At 41.5% G+C, this 19,889-nt stretch overlaps 1 protein-coding gene across 1 annotated transcript in view; it reads right to left on the bottom strand.

Annotated features, from left to right (window-relative positions):
- fn1a (fibronectin 1a) overlaps positions 1-19,889 on the bottom strand; it is a 31,663-nt gene that overhangs the window by 2,223 nt on the left and 9,551 nt on the right. The window contains exons 11-46 of the mRNA XM_035676268.1: positions 19,658-19,786; positions 19,139-19,282; positions 16,161-16,282; positions 15,566-15,734; positions 15,080-15,265; positions 14,863-14,991; positions 14,538-14,627; positions 14,265-14,459; positions 11,915-12,187; positions 11,434-11,697; positions 11,021-11,115; positions 10,466-10,634; positions 10,234-10,320; positions 9,772-9,963; positions 8,877-9,149; positions 8,116-8,230; positions 7,905-7,981; positions 7,728-7,817; positions 7,372-7,638; positions 7,142-7,258; positions 6,862-7,026; positions 6,619-6,774; positions 6,366-6,479; positions 5,977-6,246; positions 5,674-5,885; positions 5,001-5,088; positions 4,622-4,807; positions 4,362-4,451; positions 3,880-4,071; positions 3,625-3,714; positions 2,620-2,722; positions 2,268-2,487; positions 1,703-1,873; positions 1,478-1,616; positions 1,171-1,338; positions 31-156 (exon numbers count right to left, since the gene is read on the bottom strand). Coding sequence (XP_035532161.1) covers positions 31-156; positions 1,171-1,338; positions 1,478-1,616; positions 1,703-1,873; positions 2,268-2,487; positions 2,620-2,722; positions 3,625-3,714; positions 3,880-4,071; positions 4,362-4,451; positions 4,622-4,807; positions 5,001-5,088; positions 5,674-5,885; positions 5,977-6,246; positions 6,366-6,479; positions 6,619-6,774; positions 6,862-7,026; positions 7,142-7,258; positions 7,372-7,638; positions 7,728-7,817; positions 7,905-7,981; positions 8,116-8,230; positions 8,877-9,149; positions 9,772-9,963; positions 10,234-10,320; positions 10,466-10,634; positions 11,021-11,115; positions 11,434-11,697; positions 11,915-12,187; positions 14,265-14,459; positions 14,538-14,627; positions 14,863-14,991; positions 15,080-15,265; positions 15,566-15,734; positions 16,161-16,282; positions 19,139-19,282; positions 19,658-19,786 — 5,673 coding nt within the window. The remainder of the gene's footprint in view (positions 1-30; positions 157-1,170; positions 1,339-1,477; positions 1,617-1,702; positions 1,874-2,267; positions 2,488-2,619; positions 2,723-3,624; positions 3,715-3,879; positions 4,072-4,361; positions 4,452-4,621; positions 4,808-5,000; positions 5,089-5,673; positions 5,886-5,976; positions 6,247-6,365; positions 6,480-6,618; positions 6,775-6,861; positions 7,027-7,141; positions 7,259-7,371; positions 7,639-7,727; positions 7,818-7,904; positions 7,982-8,115; positions 8,231-8,876; positions 9,150-9,771; positions 9,964-10,233; positions 10,321-10,465; positions 10,635-11,020; positions 11,116-11,433; positions 11,698-11,914; positions 12,188-14,264; positions 14,460-14,537; positions 14,628-14,862; positions 14,992-15,079; positions 15,266-15,565; positions 15,735-16,160; positions 16,283-19,138; positions 19,283-19,657; positions 19,787-19,889) is intronic.

Here is a 19,889-nt window from a genome sequence, read left to right as displayed (position 1 = left end):
GTGTGTGTGTGTCAGTCATTCTATACTTACGGGGTTCACATTTGAATTCTCCCTTGCCATTTCCCAGGCAGGTGCAGCTCATCATGTGACCGTTCTCAGCGTGGCGATCCCACTTCTCGCCGATGCGGTAGTTATTGCCATTGTCATGACACCACTCTGAAAGCAGGCAGAAAGGTAGAAAGAGAGAAAGAGAGAGAGAGAAAGAGAGAGAGCGAGCGAGCGAGAGGATAAAGGGAGTGAAGAGCAGAGGAGGGATGAGAGAAATGCATGAGGATGGCATGAAGGAGGAAGGTTGGATTGAAATGGAGAGGATGGGGAGGGCAAAAGGTGAGCAGAATGAGAGGAAGGAGGAAGGAGGGTGAAGTGGATATATGAGAGAAGTTCATTAGTCAATGTAGAGAGCAGCCAAACTATTCAAAAGTTCAAACTTTTTGTCTTCACACAGGAGAGAAAGATTCACAGCAAAATTCTTCATCATAATATAATACATATAATACATTTATGTGATCACTTTTTATTATGCAGGTCTGGAGTGATTTTGACTGGTTCTCAGTTGAATATACACAATGTCCCAGTGAGGGGGACAGACACAGACATAGACAGTAAAATGACTTTGAACCTATGGCGAATGGAAGGTGAGCTCAGTTTCTGGTATTGTCGTGTTAGCTCTTAGGACAATACAAATAACTGAGACTGACGCTGGTCAGTTAGCTTAGCGTTTTGGCCTCTTAATGTGATGTTCTCACAGTTAACAAAGGCAGAGAAGAGAAACCAACATGGGCAGACTACAGACAGGCTCGTACATAGTAAAGAAATGACCAATTTATGGTGCATTTATGTAGAAAAACCTAAAAACCTGTAACACTATATAAAGTTATACATAACATACGAGAAAAAAGGCAGTATGCCCATACCAGTATTTTATTACTTCATGCTGCTTCACATAGAACGTGAACTATACAATTCTATGGCTTTTGAACTGTAGCAAAGGAATTTATAATGTGTACAATGTAAAAATTCATTTTTTTAAGTCTTTTTAGTTTTGACTGAATGTGATATATTAATTTCCTCTTATAAATTCCTCTTGAGTAATTCACATGGAATTATATGATTTCTAATTCCATGGTGTGTTTGCAAAGCATGCTGGGATGGGGTTATTTAGCCACTCACTGGATGAATCACACCTAAAATGGCCACTGCCCAGCCCCAGGCAGTGGCACCACAGCTTGAAGCCCGTCTCAGACATGCGCTCCCATTCTGAGCCCACCTCATGGTAGGTTTGTGTGAATGTGTCGTAGCACACATCCCGGTTGGTGGTAATGGGGATGTCACCTGGAACTAAGGGGTGGAAGAAAAAAATATATATATTAGAATAGAACCAACTTATGTGTTTTACCTTGTCCTAACTTGTTATGACAGATGATACACACAATATGCTAGTTCTCTTAGCACGCTTTGTCAGTGTGGAATAATGTACCGGCATTGCCAACGGTTACGACTTCCTCCAAAACCTTCTCTTTAGCTCCGCCCCTCATTGCCTCTACTACGACGTTATAGGAAGCTCCGGATGTCAATCCGATCAGTGTGGCGCTGTTGGAGGTGCCAGGAAGACGCATCTATATGGAGGGAGAGAAAGTTAATAAGTGGTCCTTACATCTCCAGCATTACATATGTGTGTGTGACTATGTGTGTGTGTGTATACCTGGAAACCCCTTTCCTCCAGGTGTGTAATAGGGTTGCAGGACACCTCATACTCTGAGGTCTGAGGAATGGGTTGCCAGGAGATGGTTGTGACTGTCTGTGCTTCTTGGGGCAACTCAGTTTCGTTGTCAGGGAAACCAAAGGCAAGACCTGGCAGAGGACCGTCGCTCACCTACAGCATCAAACATCAGTACAGAGATAATGTGAGGTCACAAAATCACCAGAAATGTTAACACTTCTGGCAACCCTCCTGTTTAGCTTATGTTCAAGTTCTTTATTTCTAAATAAGAAAAAAAAATCATTCACCATTTTGTCTATGATATAAACGAAGTAGATCAGCTGAGATGTTTTATTTTAAACCACAGTTTTCTGCCGCCTGTTTGACCTGATCAAGATAACATTTTATAACCTAAAAACAGTAATTGCAATATGACTGACACAGATTTTTACAGATACATATTATTTGTGCAGAGGCTTAGAGCAACTCTAAATTGTAGTGAACACATTTAATGTGTTCACAACATTATTAAAACAGATTTACAACAGATAATTGAAGTCTCACACACCTTAACCAAGGGTACTCTGTTTCCATCAGGGCCTGCAACAGGAATATAGACCAGGGGTTCTCTCAGAGTCGGTCTCTGGCCTTCTTTTGGTCCACTGAAGGGGCCATGAAGCCCGTTATTAGGGCCAAGGTTCTGGTACTCTGTATAGATGTGCTGGCCCTGCTGGCCTGGTTGGCTCTGGCCACTAGTACCAGCCAAGTGAACATGGTTGGAGTCAAAACTGGACACAGAAAGAGAGCGATGAGGAAAGAAAATGAAATCGATATGCGAATGGGAAAAAGCATGTGGCAAAAAAAAAAAAAAAATGCATTTCTGTGCCAAATAGTTTCAGTATGATTATCCAGGTTCTTACATCTTGTCGTTGAAGGTTTCTGGAACATCCAGGATGTCAGTGCTGGGTCGGTGAGGAACAGGAAGCTGTGGCAGCTCGGGGACCAATAGATCATGAATTGGCTCTGAGAGAGATATGTATGCTAGCTGTTAAAAGCAAGCAAGGCAAAGCAAATGCACAGATCCACTAGCTAGAATTTTAAGCAGGTAAAAACACAAGACGGTTGTGTTTCCACTGTGCTTCTCAAACGACAAGGAACCCATTAACTTGCTCATCTCAACATCAATTAAGATGTGGATTTACCACATCTTAACATCAGTGTTTAGTATGGAAGAATATAAATAAAAATATAAATGTCAAGGGGCCAGATGCTGTAATTCTAATTCTAGTGTTAGAGAAGAAAGCCAGCAGAGGGCAGTAGAGCATAGCTCTTAAACATAGGGAAACTTTTACTTGTTAAAGAAAATTACTAACAGAAATAAATAGTGCTGTTATGGCTTAAATTACTGATGTAGTTAAAAACAGGTCAATGGGACAAAAACCCATGTCTGTAAGAGAAGTTTATTCTTCATTACAATAGCATTATGATAAATAATCATAATCAGACCAAATTCTCTCCTGGAGTGGAGGAACAAGATTCCTTCATCTAATTAGTGCAATTCTTGGCAAAATTCCTGAAAGACGGTAATACAAAAACAGCCCAAATGTTGTATTTTATGGTTTTATCAACATCTTCATGGGAGGACTTTATAGCAGATAGTTGTATTAGTAGTATGTAATACCTTTGAGAATATCATAATTTAAGCTGAAAGGATGATATTGTTTTCCTCTTTGCAAGGGAAAGGTTCAATGCCCTTTCTACAAAATGACAGAGGAAGGTAGAATAGAAAATGCCTTTTGACATTGTCACTGTGTCTTAAATATTTTTCACATGGTAGCAATCTACACTTTAACAAAAGAAAAAAAAAAATCACTTAAGTTTGCATTGGCTATTCATGCTATCAGGTGGTTTATGGGTCTACTTACGTGTTCTGGCTTTTCCCACTAGAGGTGTGCTTCTCAAAGCATTCTGCAGGGCAACAATCTTAATGACATATTCTGTCGCTGGTTTCAGACCTATGACCAAACATACACTAACGTTATGCACATCTGTCATTCTCCATCAATGTATTTACAGTTGGGGTGTTTATGACCAGGGGTAAAATATGGATTGGAATGAATATGATTTATGTAGGGAAAATAAACCATTGCTGTACAGTAAGTCTCATGCTCTACACTCACCACTGATAATGGCGTAGCTCTGGCCTGCATGGGGTCTGGGTGTAACTTCTCGAGGCAAACCCCCGGCCTCCTCGTAGGTGACATAATACCCAGTAACCCCTGGACTGTGGGACGGCTCCCAGGTGAAAGAGATGCTGCTAGGGTTCAGGGAGGTGAAGCGGATATTGGTGGGTGGGATGACCACTGGTTTGGCTGGGGGAGACAGACAAGCAAGTAAGTATTCATAAATAATGCCACTTTCTCATATTTTCCTTCTAATATTTGAAGCAGACTTTATGAAGTTCTACTAAGATCAAGCTGCAATCATCTTTGTTTTTCTGAATTAATACATAAATACATTTCAGTATTCCACTCCGATAAAGTATTACATATATAATATACATAAATAAATATTTCTTGGCATGCTGCAAAGGTGTAACATGTCACACTCAAAGTGATATACTACTCTTGACTGACACTGTAGGATAGAGATTAATGGTTACCTGTGGTGGCAGTGAGAGTGAGAGGTGGGCTGCGTCCATTCCCTTTCAGTGTATAGATGTTGATCTTGTAATTGGTACCTGGCTCCAGACCTGAAGTGAAGACACAGTGACAGGTTAGTGAGGCGAATGTGTGTGCCTCTGTGTAGTAATACTAAGAATCGGATGTTGATTCTTGCATATAGTGTACGTAGTTCTTTATTATTTTACAGTACACAACATCTTTGTGCATTTAAATGCTTTAGATTCTCATATGTATGTACCTGTAATAGTGTATGAACGCAAGTCAGGGCTTATGGTCTTTTGAATGGGTATGTAGCCGGTAGAGGAGGTGGTGGGAGTGGCCTCAACCAGGAAGCCTGAGATGATTTCTGTCTTGGAGCGCCAGGTCAGAGTGATGGCAGAGTCGTTAACATCAGAGATACGCACACGACGAGGGGGGCTGATATCTTTAGGACGAGGAGGAAGGAGAGAGAAAATAAGGTTGAGAAAGACCATGGAGTAAGAGTAAATATTTTGTAATGATGGAATAAAGACAAGAGTGGCAAGCACAAAAACCTTTACTGTAACAAAAACGTCACCTCTCAGTTTTCACATATGAAATCAATGCATTCATCTGTCAGAATTTAGTTAGATACTCACTCTCCAGAGTGGTGACCTCTCCTTGGACTGGCCTGCTGGTCAGAGAGTTTTTCAAGGCATAAACATAGACTTCATAGGTAGTTGCAACCTAAAGGAGATGGAGAAAAGGAGAAAAAAAGACTTCAGTCTCTCACAGTGTTACACAGTCTCCATGGGACTAATTTTAAGTATGCTGGCTGAAGGTACAATAACAACTGTTTCTACATGTGTATGCATATGTACCCAGAAGTATGAGTCTGCCTATAACTTTCTTTTTGTCTGTGAGTTATGATCTGTGAGATCAGTAAGTGTTTGTGTCTCTGTGTGTGTTTGTTAGTGCACATGTGATTGTGCTAAAGCCAGGGCTAGAACTTTCTAGTAAGTTGTAGTTGACCACATAAGGGTGTTTATATTGATTTCCTGTGTTTTAGGCAGCAATTTTTCCCAAATTATTTCACTAGGGCATAAAAATGTACTACTATATAATCTATGTTGCACATTTTTTCTTAGTTCTGCTATTGTTGCAATGTAATGGAGATCCAATGGGATAACATGCGCCGTGATGGACGTCTCTTTAAGTCCATTTTCATGCAAAAATGGCATAGTTTTACTGCACTTACACTCACTTAAAACTTACTTTCAAGAGACAAAAAAAGCAATGGTAATTCATGCACATTCACAGAGCCACACTGACCATGAGTCCAGGGATGTTTGCCTGTGTGGTGTCTGGGGCCAAGTTGATCTCTTTGGTAGGGCCGCTCTTGTTCTTTGGGTTCACCACCACACGGTAGCCAGTGAGGCCCGTTAGACCACTTAGTCGGTTTTCCTGACCCGGAACAGCCCAGCGCATAGTGAAAGAGGTAGGGCTAACCTGGGAGAACTGGAGGTTGGTCGGGGCTGAGATGGCTGGGGGGAGGAAAGACATAACTGTTCATTTTAATTCACTTTTTCTTATCTGTATCTGTATGTAACATCTAGAACCAATTTCCTTCCATACCTGTAGCTTGTGTCCCCACTAGTGGTGTGCTGGCTGTGTCATCATGCACAGCAATGACTTTCACAGTGTATTCAGTGCCGGGTTGCAGACCATAGATAATAGTGGACTCTGCATCTCCTCTGGGAGCAGGGCGCAGCTCTCTCTCACCCTCCTCTGGACTTGAATACAAGACCCGGTAAGATGTAACAATTCCCTCTGGACTGTCCCAGGTGATTCGCAGTGAGGTGGAGTCGATATCTGAGAAGGTCAGGTCCTTGGGATGGTCTACATCTAAAAGGGTAGCAAGGTGGTGGGGTTGGAGAAGTAGGGGGAGAGGTTAGTAGGTTGTTTTTCAATTTGTGAAAGTCTGACAGACAATATTTCACAAATATCTCTCTATAAATCCTTACTTGTTAAAGCATTCACCACCACTGGAGAGCTCTCTCCATCTTGTCCAAGAGCGTACACACTCAGAACATACTCTACTGTGGGCATCAGTCCTGAGAAAGTAATCTCTGTCTGGTCTGGAAAAGAAAAGGAAAGATATATTAATACAGTAGATTTTAGTTTTAATACGTTTAAAAGATTAAATGTTTATAGCTAACCAAGCTTTAAAATACTAACAAAACACTACATACAAGGAAGTTTAGTCAAACACTATACCTGGAGCCACCACCTCAGTGAAAGATGGCCCCTGTCCATTTCTGGGGACCCCAGTCACCCTGTATCCCTTGATTGGGCCCTGGGCAGGGCTCCACTTCACTGTGACACTGTTGTCCTTCACATCCATCACCTCCATTTCAGAGGGAGAGTCAACGCCTAAGAGAGGAAGAATACAAAGAGCACTGAGTGGAAATAGAAGGAGGCGGGATAATCACAAAAATGGGTGACTGTGTGTGCCTGTACCTGTCTTGTGTGTGACATAGATTGGAGTACTGGAAGCGGGGCTGTCTCCTCTACCAGTTACAGCATAGACAGTGATGGTGTAGTCAGTGCCAGGCTTCAGGTTAGTGATTGTGGCAGTGGACTGAGAGCCAGGGACTGTGAACTCCTTAGGGTTACTATGACCTCCTGGATAAAGATTGACAATGTGATAAAAGTTAGTCTTTCAGCAATTTCCAAATACAAAATTTACACCGTAAATGGACACTGTTTGAAATAGAAAAAGCCATTATGAGCAGCTCACCGGACTCTCCATGAGTGATCCTGTAGTAGCGCACAGTGACAGGTGGAGCGTCCCAACGGACGGTGATGCTGGTGGGGGAGGAGTCTAGCACTTCTAGTTCTGTGGGAGCATCAGAAACTGGAGAGAGAGTGAAAATCCAGAGACAAAAAAATAAATAAACAACATTTATAATATTAATATTATTAATATATTAACTGGAGGAAATCAAGTATTAAATCAGGATTTCATACTTGTCTTCTGTTTCCCACTGAGCGGTAGGCTCTCTTGCGTCCTGCTCACTGCGTAGATGTTGACCAAATATTCAGTGTCTGGAGTGAGTCCTGTCAGGGTAAAGTGGTTCCTGGAAGGGGGCAGCCTCTCGTCCTTGGCTCTCCCACCACTGATCATCTGGTAACGGATACGGTAACCGGTGATTTTGCTCTGGGGTGCAAGCCAGTGGATGGTAAAGGAGTTGGTGAAGATCTCAGAGAAGCGCAGGCCAACTGGTGAATCCAGAGCTGAAGAAGGTTGGGAGACAGAAAAGGCTGCATGAAGGTCCAGGTCTCCTAAATATTAGCATTTAAATAATCTTTCCAGCAAGACTAACCTGTTTTCTGGGTGCCTACAAGTGGTGAGCTCTCTCTCTGCTCATAAACACACATCACGCTCACCAGATACTCTGTGTTTGGCAGCAAGTCTGTGGACAGTAAAAAAGACATAAATACAAATGTAGTCGTTTGTGTGTCTGTGTTGTTATTTATTCTGTATTTTTGCTATGACTTACTCCTTAGCACCACGTTGTTACTCCTGCCTGGTACGCTGGTTTCTGTAATGTCATCTTCATCATCAATGGGATGATACCTGAATAATAAGAACACCAAAAACATGGAGTCAGTTATGTTTTTCACATATGGGTTTACTAAAATCACTCTGTATTCAAGAGTAAATCATAAATAAACAACAGTGAGCTTTAAGAACATTATGTTTCTTCATACCTGATGAGGAAGCTGTTGATGTCAGCAGGGTTAGGGACACGGGGAGAGACCCAGGTGACTTCTATATTGTCTGACCCAACCTGGCCAAAGCCCAGATCAGTGGGAGCTGGTACAGCTATTAAAAAGAGAGAGCAGATTGATTCAGGCTATATTCAAAAGATCATGGTAGATTTATAAGAGTTGTTATTGCTGAAGTTAAAGGTGGTCCACCTTTAACTTATAATAAATTGTAAAAAAGTTATAAAGAGAAACAACATGACTTAAAGTACTCTGCCTTTTCTAAAGGGAAGAGTCTGTGTTTTATGTGTGTGTCAGTGTAAAGTCTGAAGTTTTACGACATCTTAAAAGTGAAAGAACAAGCAGTGTTTGCATTAGGGGGCAAAATGAGCCTCAGGATGATAAAAAAAAACCCTCAACTAAAAACAGATGTCCATGCGTACACACACAAAGAGGATTATTAAACTGACAATACAGCATGCAGTGAAATTACATCAGCAACTTAAAAGGTTTACTTTGAAGACGCATGTCTTAGGGTTAATAAGAGCCTTATTACATTATATAACTCAGCGCACACACAATGTGATTTGTGACTCCCTCGCAGGCAATTCAAATTACACTCCCTATCTGCCTAAATGATATTTATGACAGATTGGTATTCCTATTTATAATTGAATGGCTCTTCCAACAATAAAATGCATGTACTTTCAATGATATTAGTAGTAAAGGAACTCTTTTTGGTTTGGTAGAAACATGAATCTTACAGGTCTGCTGAGTGACTGTGGTGGGCTCGCTCTCGCCATTCTCCGTCACAGTGATCACACTGATGTCATAGTCAATACCAGGCTCCAGTCCGTAGACAGTATAATGACCAGTTGTTGGCAGAACCAGGTCTTCAAAGATGGGTACACTCTCGCCGGCTGCCACCACTGTGATCCTGTAACCAGTGATGGCTGTGGTGTTGAGCGGTGACCAGCGGAGGCTGATGGTGGTATCGCTCACGTCGTTAAAGGTGAGGTCCGTCAGCTGTGGGACATCTGGGTAGGTGGAAGGGAGGATTGAAAGGAAGGGGTGTAGTGGAGATGAAAGAAAGAGAGGGGACAACAGAAACGCGAAACAAACAAAGGTGGAAGGAAAGGGATGGACACAAGGGCCACAAAGAGGAAAACAACAGACAAAAAGAAAGGAGCAGTGGTCAAAGCGAGCAATGAAAATAGTCTTCCAGTAGGGTGAGATATTCAGCATATCCCACCAATGGAAGAGCTAATTCATTTCCTGGTATATATCACCATCTAGTGAGGTTTCAACTGTTCAATGAAGCGTTTCCATTGAACATTTTTTAATATATACACAGGAAATAGTGTGCATTAGTGTTGCAAAACAGTCCTGGTAGTTTTGCATAGCCTCTCAGCTGCTGATGCTAAGAGCAGTGATGCTAACAGAGCAGAGGTAGCATCCGTTTATTATTGAAAGCTAATGTGTCATTTTAACATTAACTTTCAACATAATGTGTTAATTTAAAAATGGGGCTTCTGTGAATGACAGTTTGATCTTACCTGACTACATAAGTTTCCCAAACAAAATGATCATAATCAGGCCAGACTCCCTGACAGTTGAATATTCATTCCCCATGGTCTCAAAAAACCCATAAAAACTCACTTGGTGTAATGGTAGTTGATACAGGGGTGCTCTCCATATCATCCTTAACAGTAACAACACTGACGTTGTACTCCACTCCTGGACTGAGGTTCTCCAGGGTGCAGGAGTTCTGACCTGCCTCTACAAACTCCTCCACGCTGTTTCCTTGCTGCCCATTGGTGGGAGTGCATGTCACTCTGTAGCCAGTGATGTCTTGGAGGGAGAGAGTTGGAGAAAGAAAAAAAAGGAAGGTTAAATAGTTGTTTCAACAAAAATCAGATTAGCAATGTCTTAAGAGACTAGTAGCTTACTGACTGATAAATCAATGAACAAAGTGGAGAAGAAATTAATCAAGTTGCTCTAAAAAATGTTATAAAAAGAACATTTATGAGAGGCATACTATTACGTTGTTGACTGATTTATTGATGTATGCTCAATGTGACTAAATACTTTGTTTTTCATGAACATCTGGTGTGTGTGTACCTGGTGTACTGGCCCCGTTCCACTGGACTGTGAGCTCTCCAGTGCCTGGGTTTGATTCCAGGTTGAGATCAGTGGGAGGAGACAGAGCTGGAGACGAAGAAAAAGAAGAGTCAGAGGGGGGAATAATAGTAAAATAAAAAATAAACATTGGAGGAACAGAGAAAACAGCAAGCAATGAGAGGTACAAAAGAACAAAAGGTGACAGAGTCAATATTTATTGGTTTATTCTTACGTGTGACAACTCGGCGTGTGATTGGGGTTCCCTGCTCATGGCCGTTTATGATTGGCTGGACACTGTAGGTGTACTCCACTCCCGGAGTCAGACCGGAAACATAAATACTCCCAGAGTCAGAGGTCACGTCTCTGGGGGCTTCTCCCCCTTGACTGGGCCGTACTGTCAACTACAAGATAAATGCAGATAGTGTTAGAGAGACAGCAGAGAGAGAGACACAGATTGGGGGTACAGGAGGTAAAGGTCAGAGGCTAATGTTTTCCCAAGAACATGGAAGCCAGCAGAACATTCTCATCCCTAGTGTTACATATTCTGACCAATCATATTAATCGCTGAGTTCTGTGGTCCCTGTGTTATCTAACCCCAATGGGGCCTAACCTAAACTGAGAGTTACTGGAATGTGCTTTCCACATCAAATGGAAGTACATAATTTGCATATGAAGACAATAAGGTTGTTGTTTTTTAAAGGACAAAATAGGAAACATGGTTACATTTATATAATAAATAGAAATAGAAAAAAACACTTTGAATGTTATGTATTTGCAGTGAGTGTACCTTGTATTCAATGCGGGGAACTGGAGTCCAGGAGATTATAATGGAGGTGTCAGTCACATCAGTGCTGAAATGAGGAGCATTGCCCATTGGCAGGGCTGCAAACACACAGAGAGTAAAAGCGTGTTCTGATCAGTTTTTGTGTCATGGTACGCAAGAAGACCCAAGCATCTCCCAGTGTATACATCTAAAAGATCGCACATAACTGTTTGTTTCCAAGATTCCATAAAGCCAGTGTAAAGCCTACCAATGGCAATATTTTGTGCATGTATTCTACATGACAAATGTAACATAACACTTTAAAATACACTGAAAAGTTTGTCAAACAAATATCATACGATAAACTGCTCAAGAAAACACAAGCACCCTTTGAGCATATACACAGTAACTCATTAGTATATGCACCAGACACTCACTTGTGGTAAATATAGCGCTCTCTCCTTTACTCAGTGTATTATCCTGCTCTGCATGTAGAGTAGCAGTATACTCTGTATCAGGCTTCAGGTTGAGGAGGGTGTACTGAGAGAGGCGGGCAGGCAGGCGCAGCTGCTTGGGGGTCGAGCCCTCAACAGTGAGGAAGAGCCGGTAGCCAGTGATTTTGGCACGTGGGGCAAACCACGCCATAACAGCACTGTCCTCAGTCACGTTGGTGAAATGGATATCTGTTGGAGCATCGGGCTCTAAAAAGAGAGAGACGTCAAAAAGCAGAGTTAAAGTTGAAGTCCAGAATTTTTGCTCATTATGTACAAATAATTTTTTGTACTATCATTAAGGACGACCATTTTCCAAAGCACACAAGTGTCCATGAAAGTCTAGACTGTTTTCCAATCATCCACACAGCTGCTAGTTTCAATTTATTTTTTGTGTGACTACTCACTTTCCTGTCCACATACTTACTTGTAGTTTGCTCCCCAACAAGCGGAAAACTTTCCTCTCCATTGTGAATGGTGTAGACGTTAAAGCGGTACAGTGTTCCAGGCTGTAGATGTGTTACTTCAATGTAGGAGTTTTGACTGACTGGCAGAGTCATCTCCCTCTGCGGAGAACCAGACTCGTCAACAGGGACGACAGTGACCCGGTAACCTGAAACATCGCTGGTTGGGCTGGTCCAGGTCAGAACGATGTTTTTATCCGACACCTCGAAGAACTGCAGGTCTGTGGGAGAGGCCACTTCATATGTGGACAGGAAAAAAAAAACAACAACTTAGCGTTAAAGTTTTAAGTTAAGTTTAGATTAAAGGACATTTTAATAAATAAAATATTCTATTCATGTATTAAACAGATAATGTGTCCCAAACATGGCATCCCATGCATGAAAGTTGCTCACCCAGTACATATGGGTAATCATAATGCTTGTGCCATAATGTCTTCCCCTTTCTCTAGCTTAAGGAAACATGCATTGGAGAAGATTTATATCAGTGCTGAATTCTAACTGTGAATGACGACTATTCTCTCACTGAATAACTGGAATAACTCTGATGCAGCTGTTGGACATAAAGTTGAAATGCATGGTGAAATATGTCATTTATGAGGGAAAGACTCATAACTTGCCATAATACTAAATTTAAACTTAGATGAGAGCATGTTGTTTGGATGCTTTAAGTGTCACTTTCAGTCCTTTACTGTAAAAAAAATAAGTTGATGCCTCTTACTACCTTAAACAGTCAATAAAATGGAAAACTACTTGGGTCACGTTCAAATATTATCTGCTAAACAAGGTAAGGTATGGGAAAATCAAGTCCAAATACATCTTAAAATAATTTCATGACCTAATGGCTGTGCAACAGATTAAAAACATGATTTACAAATAACCCTTTTATACGTCATTGAATACCTTTGCAAAAACAAACACTACAAAACTTGCTTTTATGCTGCATATCATCTAAACACACAATGGTTTATTCATGCATAATTAAATAAGTGTACAACCATGTTCACAAATTTTTTGCAAACAAAGTGCCAAACCATTACACTGCATCATATGTTGGACCGACTAGATGGCAGAACACACCAACATCTTAATGTGATCAACGGCAATAAAGAAGAGCTGGACAGAGTGCAAAGGAAAGAAAAAAAAAACATACTTGGCCTATAAAAGTAAGAGATGAGATGAGAAAATAAGATGAAGAGATAGGGGAAGGAGTGAAAAAAGAAATGAAAAGAAAAGAAATTAGCCGTGTCAGGGCTGTGCATTGACCTTTTGTCAGGTATAAATGTGTATTGGTTTGGTTAAATGCAACTTTACAGTTTAGAAAGAATGATTATATAATAACGTGTCATATGGTGATGAATGAAGTGAGCACTTGGAACCGACTCTACAACCGGTTCTGTGGCGATTGCAGCTCGCAGCCAATTATCATGTGCAGAATTTGTTCATTGTAATGGTGTACATTTGGCGGGCCAAAGATGGCAACACACACTCTCAACTAGGTCATAAATCTTTATTCCATCACACAGACTGTACTGACGAGCACACACACACACACACACACACAGACATTTCCAGCATCTGTTCGACTGGCCCAACAGCATGTTCGACCTGGCAGACTGAGAACTTTTACATAACTCCAGTCGAGCAGAAAAGGAGCCCAACAGCTGTGAACTCAATGACTTCACTTTCCATTGGAAAAGTCCTTAATTCTAGTATAGGGAATTGGAAACTTCTCGATAAATCAGTGAATAGGCCACAGGATGACTTGCAGGTTGATTCTGGTGGGTGCCCTTATGGCAAGAGGAATAAGTAAAATTCACAAGAACATATAGCAGAGCAGGAGGGAGGGGAACGCAGGATCAAATGCTGATATTTAAAGATCAAAATCACTACAGAAGCAGATTTTTGGACACTGCACACCAGCTCCCAGTGCCAACAGAAATAAGGACAGAATTTCCCATAACCTAATAATCTCTGCGTCACCCTCCAGATACTAATAAAATTATTAGACCAAAAGGCCAGCAATTTTCTCCCAGTAGATGCAATTTAATCTCTGGGAAGACACCAATATTACCCCAAAGGTTTTAACACGTACGTACACCTTTGTAGGTACACAGTGGTTCTCTGGACGCTAGAGGACTACACAGACACAAGTTTTGAGATAGTGGTAGAGAGTAAAACAAAAAAACCTATGCAACAAAAACATAAATACTCACACACAAGCAAGAAGAAAAATTGTAATCCATCAAATTGGTCTTTGACTTTGTCCCACCCACCCATTAGGTCCCATTTGTTTTACTCATCTCTGTCTTTTACCTGGCAGTGGATCTCCAGAGGTGTTGACCTGTACAAAGATAGGCTCACTCTCCAGGCTGTCCTCCACAGCATAGATACTGATGTTGTACATCTTCCCAGGTCGGAGGTCACTCAGAGTCACAGACGTAGCTGTGTCAGGGAGAGTCAGCTCCGTGCTTTCACCCTCTACTGATGGAGTGTAGACGACTCGATAGCCTGCACAGCAGAGATTCAAATTAGCAACAGAATGGCAATTAGATTTTGGCTGTGACTGGCAATATTGTCATAGCATACCAGTGATGGGAGCCAGTGGTTTTTCCCAGCTGATCATAATGGAAGTCTCTCCCACATCCTCCACTTCATGGTCAATGGGAGCATCAGGTGCTGTGGACAAAATTGAACATAAAGTGTGAGAGAATATTGCACTTTTTATTTTTTTTATTTTTTTAAAGATCACTTGATTTGTAGTTCCTAGCACACGTTTGCAGGTCTGGGATTCAAAACAATATTTAATTCTAGCAGCTGTAATTTTTGCACCTTAGATGAGCATGACAAGGAATATTACAGAAGAGAGATGGGATTGGAAAATGAGAGACAGTGTGTGTATATGGCTACTAACCAGTAGTTTGGGAAGTAGTAAGAATGAGGTTGTCCTCTCCAGTATCTGTGACCTCGTAGACGTTAACAGTGTACTTCCGCCCGGGTAGAAGCTCATTAATGTTCACTGAGGTAGTTGTACGGGGCAGGTCTGATAGGAAAAAGATCAATTGTATCAACATCATCGGAATATTTTAAAGCTGCTAACAATGTTTGTATATGTGTATATCTGGACTTACCTAGCACCATGGGTTGTCCAGTGCTCTGTCCTTGTTCACTGAGCTCATACTCTACTCTGAAACCAGAAACTGTGTCGGAGGCGGAAACCCAGGAGATGACGAAGCTGCTGGAGGTAATTTCGGTCACCGACTCTGAGATGTCAACCACAGGCGGAGGCGGTGTGGTCTCGCCTTGTGATGTAGCAACTACAGGAGAAACAGAAATGGAAAATATAAGAGCTGGCTACTTGCTGCCTCTGAGATCACAACTGGCAGCGCTGACCAATCTGAAAAAGAGCTTTTTACATCTCATTGAGGAATTCCTGGTTTAAATTAACAAAGAAAAAAGATGCAAGACAATCATAATTTCATGATGCTGGAAGCAATTTTCAGACCTCTGTCTTCAATATCATTAAGCAATGATATGCAGAATATAGGACGACCATGCCTTAACAGACAATACTGTCGGTTAACCAGTGATGAGATCTGTCAACGCCCACAACTCACGTGATCCATAAGTGGTGGTAAAGTCGAAGCGTGTGAGCTCTTGGCGTCCAAACCGCAGCACGCTGATCAGCTGGCCTTCGTATGTTATGCCTGGCTTCAGACCGGAGATCGTGTAGGAGTTAAGATGTCCAGGGATCAACACCTCTCTCCATGGGGTTTGGGTGTTTTTCTGTAAGATGTGATAAAGGACGTTAGAAAAAAGAAGAAGCTGCGAGTGTGTCTTAAAGCTTAGCATGCAGAGAAGGAGTTGAATGTCTCTCTCTCTCTAACCCCAACTGGCCACCCACCTAGAGCTGGGGTCTGCTCGAGGTTTCAGCCTCTTAAAAGGAAGTTTTTTCTTGCCACTATCGCCAAGTACTTGCTCATGGTGGGAATTGTGGGTCTCTGTAAATATTTTATAAGGAGTACGGTCTAGACCTGCTTTATTTGAAAAGTGTCCTGAGATAACTTCTGTTGTGATTTGGCGCTACACAAATAAAAGTTAATTTAACTGCAAATTTGAATGTCAATAAAGAATGCGCCAGGTCTAGTGAAGGGATGAGCCAGACATGGGGTCATTTCTTTATTAATTGTGATTCTCAATAACAAAACTCACCACTCTCCATTTGAGGATGTACTGGGTGATATGAGCAGACTGTGGGGCGTTCCACTGAATAGGGTGGGAGTTGGGCTGGTTTCCAGATTCTGTTATGATCACCTGGACAGGACGGTTACCACCTGAGAGAGAGAAAGAACAAAGACAAAACGGTAACCAGTTATATAGAGAGTAAAAATATCATCATAATGTAATATTGTGCACAGATATTTCAATGTTGTAAATATCAAATATCTTAAATTTGACAAGCAGGCATAAAATCTAACATGGCTACATACTGGTTCTTCTACAGTCGGAGAAATTTCCAAAACTTGTAGTTTTACATAACCCGGCTTAACAGTGAGTGAGTATCAGTGAGTGTGCAGCAGTATTTTCCTGAACAGAACACAGAAAGAGTGAGGAAAAACTAACATGTCCCTGTGAGATTCCAGGCCAGATTTCTACAGTTCGAGGGGAGAAAACTTTTACTCTACTTTCTCTATTTACTCCTTAACCTTCTCCATTTCCTCATGTTTTCTAACCTTCCCTGTTCTCTTGAATAGACATATGCTGGAGTTCATTAAAAGTTAATTCGGGAAAAAGCAGCATTTACTTTATATGGAAATGGAATAAAAATAAAAATTTGTTGGGAGTAATTAAGAAGTGTAAGAAAATTGATTGTGAACGTGATGCAGAAATTATTATCTTGTGTTGGACAAGTCCCTTTTCAGTCCTAGAAATGTCAGCTTTAAGGCTTAACGGAACTCCTCAAGTCTCGCTACACGCTGCCAAACAGCATTTAACAGCTGTCCCACGTCTGTTACTGGATTCCTTGGAAAACGTGTATATTGTGTCATTACCACATCTGACAGCACACTGGATAAACTTGGGTTCTGTATTGCATAAAGTTGCAGCCCAGACTGAAGTGTATCAATTTACGAGACAAAGCAGGGAATAATAGAAGGAATATTAAAGGCTTAGCAGGTCAGTAGATACAAAAGAAGAAAATTGACATCAGCAGAAGATTAAAATTGTAGTTACTATACTGGTTTCGGAAATGAGAAAAGGGTATCAAGTCATCTTTAATGTAAACAGAAGTCATGTGGTGAGCAGACTCCTGACATGAGCTGTGCTGATAGAAACTGGTAGCTTCTATAAAGAACTGAGGTTTTCTAACCGCTTTTCCAAATAGCAGACCTGTAATCAAAGTTTCTGAGCAAGTGGCTCGGTTAACCAGAAGTTGCTAGCAGATACACAAACCTCAAAAACAATCTGGGACCAATTACTGCCTATTACAGACCCACAGGCCAATGGCGAGGGTAAGGGTTACATAGAATCAGATGTGGGACGCGCATGAAAACGGATGCACACTTGCAGTGGATATACTGCATGTACAAACATGCACAGTCTCCCTGCATTGCATACACACATCTGTGTAACATACAAGCACACACACCAGCACACACCACACCACACACGACACACACCGACGCCTCACCCACACACACACCCACACACCACACCCACCCCTTTACTTGCACATAGACAAAACATTCATTCTTGATACAGACAGATGCGTGATAAGGACCACAGTAAAGGGAAGTAATGCTGAGAGTCAGCCTAACAATAAGAAAAGCCCCAAAAGATTAAATAACACCCCAGACAAGGAGAGATAAACACAGACGGCAGAAAAGAAAACTTTTTTGGAGAAGATCTTATCAATGTACACTTGTGAAAACCTTTAAAAAAGCCTTCACTTGGGTTTCCCATTTTTACCTTTTATGGTGTTTTACCCAGTAAGCCAACTGACTTGGGGTCTGGATTTGCCTCTTGTGCCCTTAAATCTTAGCATGCTGTATTTTGCATGCCGAGGCACACGCACACACACACACACACACACAGCAAGTTCACAGCTGGTTGCTATTATAGCCACTTATGGCAGAATAGTGCCCTACATTTTGTATCACTTGTCAACCTGCCTCACACACAGAGCAAACAAGTAACAGTTACTTTACATAAGACATGTCCCACCTGAAAGTTCTGTTTCCACATATGCACACATTTGACATATTTATGCATATTCATATTATACACAAAGCTAAAGAGAAATAGGAATGTCTTACAACTTAACAGGGACTGTATCTAACTCTAACCAATGAAAAAATCCAGAAAGGAAAGTGCCTGGAGTTTTTACAAATTCCAGACTGGGTAGCAAACATGGTCAGTTGTAATGACAAAGGAGGCCAAATGCTAGTGAGCCTGTGAAAGGACACAGACCTACATAACCTACAGACCTACAGGAAACTTTAAGTCAAGACAGAACTGTGTTCTAAAAGGTTGGTGTGCAGTGACCCTATCTAGCCCAGCTTGGTTTCAAGTGATCAGGAATGGGGTAACTTAACCATCATGCCTAATGTTGTGCAGTGAAGCATGACTGAAGGAGCCCGGCTAAGGGCTTAAACTCTTAAACATAAGATTAAACTTTAAGTGATTGCTAAAATCCACAAAATTGAAAACTGTTGTTCAACAGGCTTTTAAGGTGTGCATGTGGTAGGTGTGTGTGTCTGGAGGTGGGTGTATGCACACACATGCACTCTGGTGTTTTGTACAGCTGTGGCAACAGCACAGGGGATGTACCACATGCTAGCAAGAACAAAGGCTCAAAGTGGGGGGGGGTGTATCTGTAAAAGGAGGAAATCACACCCCCTCCCATTTCTGCCTCTTTCACATCAAAGTCAAGGGCCTCATTTCCGAGGTGACTTAAACAAACATTTTGCTCCTGTGAACATTTTGTCCATTCATTACCCTACTACACCAGTTTTCATGTTTCATCGTCATCTACCTGGCTTTCCTAGTTAAAATGAATATATACCCGTCAACTCAAGCTCCTTCAAGTCTTGATTTATATGCAGCATTGCCACCTGATATACCAAAATCTCTGATCTGTCTAACAGCATATACAGCATCATAACAACCTAAATGTATATTTAACATCTTACCAGGGTAGGATTGCTGGGGCTCACAGCTGAGCTCTCCAATGCCGTTGCCATAGCAATAGCACTTGTACATGATTCCTTGGATGACTTTATCCCAGGACTCTCCGATCTGATAGAAGGCTCTCGTCTCCGGCTCCTGGCACTGGTCTGAGGGCAGAGTCACACAAAACCCAAGTAATGCAACAGGAGATCATCAACAAATGCTGTTCCCCTAAAATATCATTCTTTACAGTTCAGGGCCTGACGTGGTTGTAAATATTACTATTTACAACAAGAACTCAAAATTAAAAGGGTGCATATCTCCGTGAAAGGGTGGAAGTGACACATGCACATAGATATACCAAATTATCACAACCAATAGCAATTGTGCAAGCGCGCGTAGGGATTACTCTTTTCTCTTGTCCATTTCCATTCCTTTACCTTCTATACAGCTGGTTAAGTTAGTTAAGTAGATGGGATAAAAAAATAAAACTAAAAATGGTGCAGCCAGTAAGATGTAAGCCTGTAACATGGTAAACTTACCAATGGCATCACACTTCCAGCGGCCACGCCCTTGTCCAAAGCAGGTACAGTTCATCGTGTAGCCTTCCTCATGTTGTTTGGTGAAGGTTTCGTTTACCTCATAAGTCAGACCATCCACAACACACTGGTCTGCAGCGGACACAAAAACACAGGTATATAAAGACATGGACAGCTTTTAGTACCTCATTGCTCTTGCACATCCGCTCTCCTGAACTCTGTGTGTGTGTGTGTG

This window comes from Morone saxatilis, unplaced genomic scaffold (genome assembly GCF_004916995.1).
Source record: "Morone saxatilis isolate NCDOM2014 unplaced genomic scaffold, NCSU_SB_2.0 Contig5, whole genome shotgun sequence".
Taxonomy (NCBI): Eukaryota; Metazoa; Chordata; class Actinopteri; family Moronidae; genus Morone; species Morone saxatilis.
The sequence above is the reverse complement of the archived record's forward strand: the minus strand, read 5'-3'. Positions and strand labels throughout refer to the sequence as shown.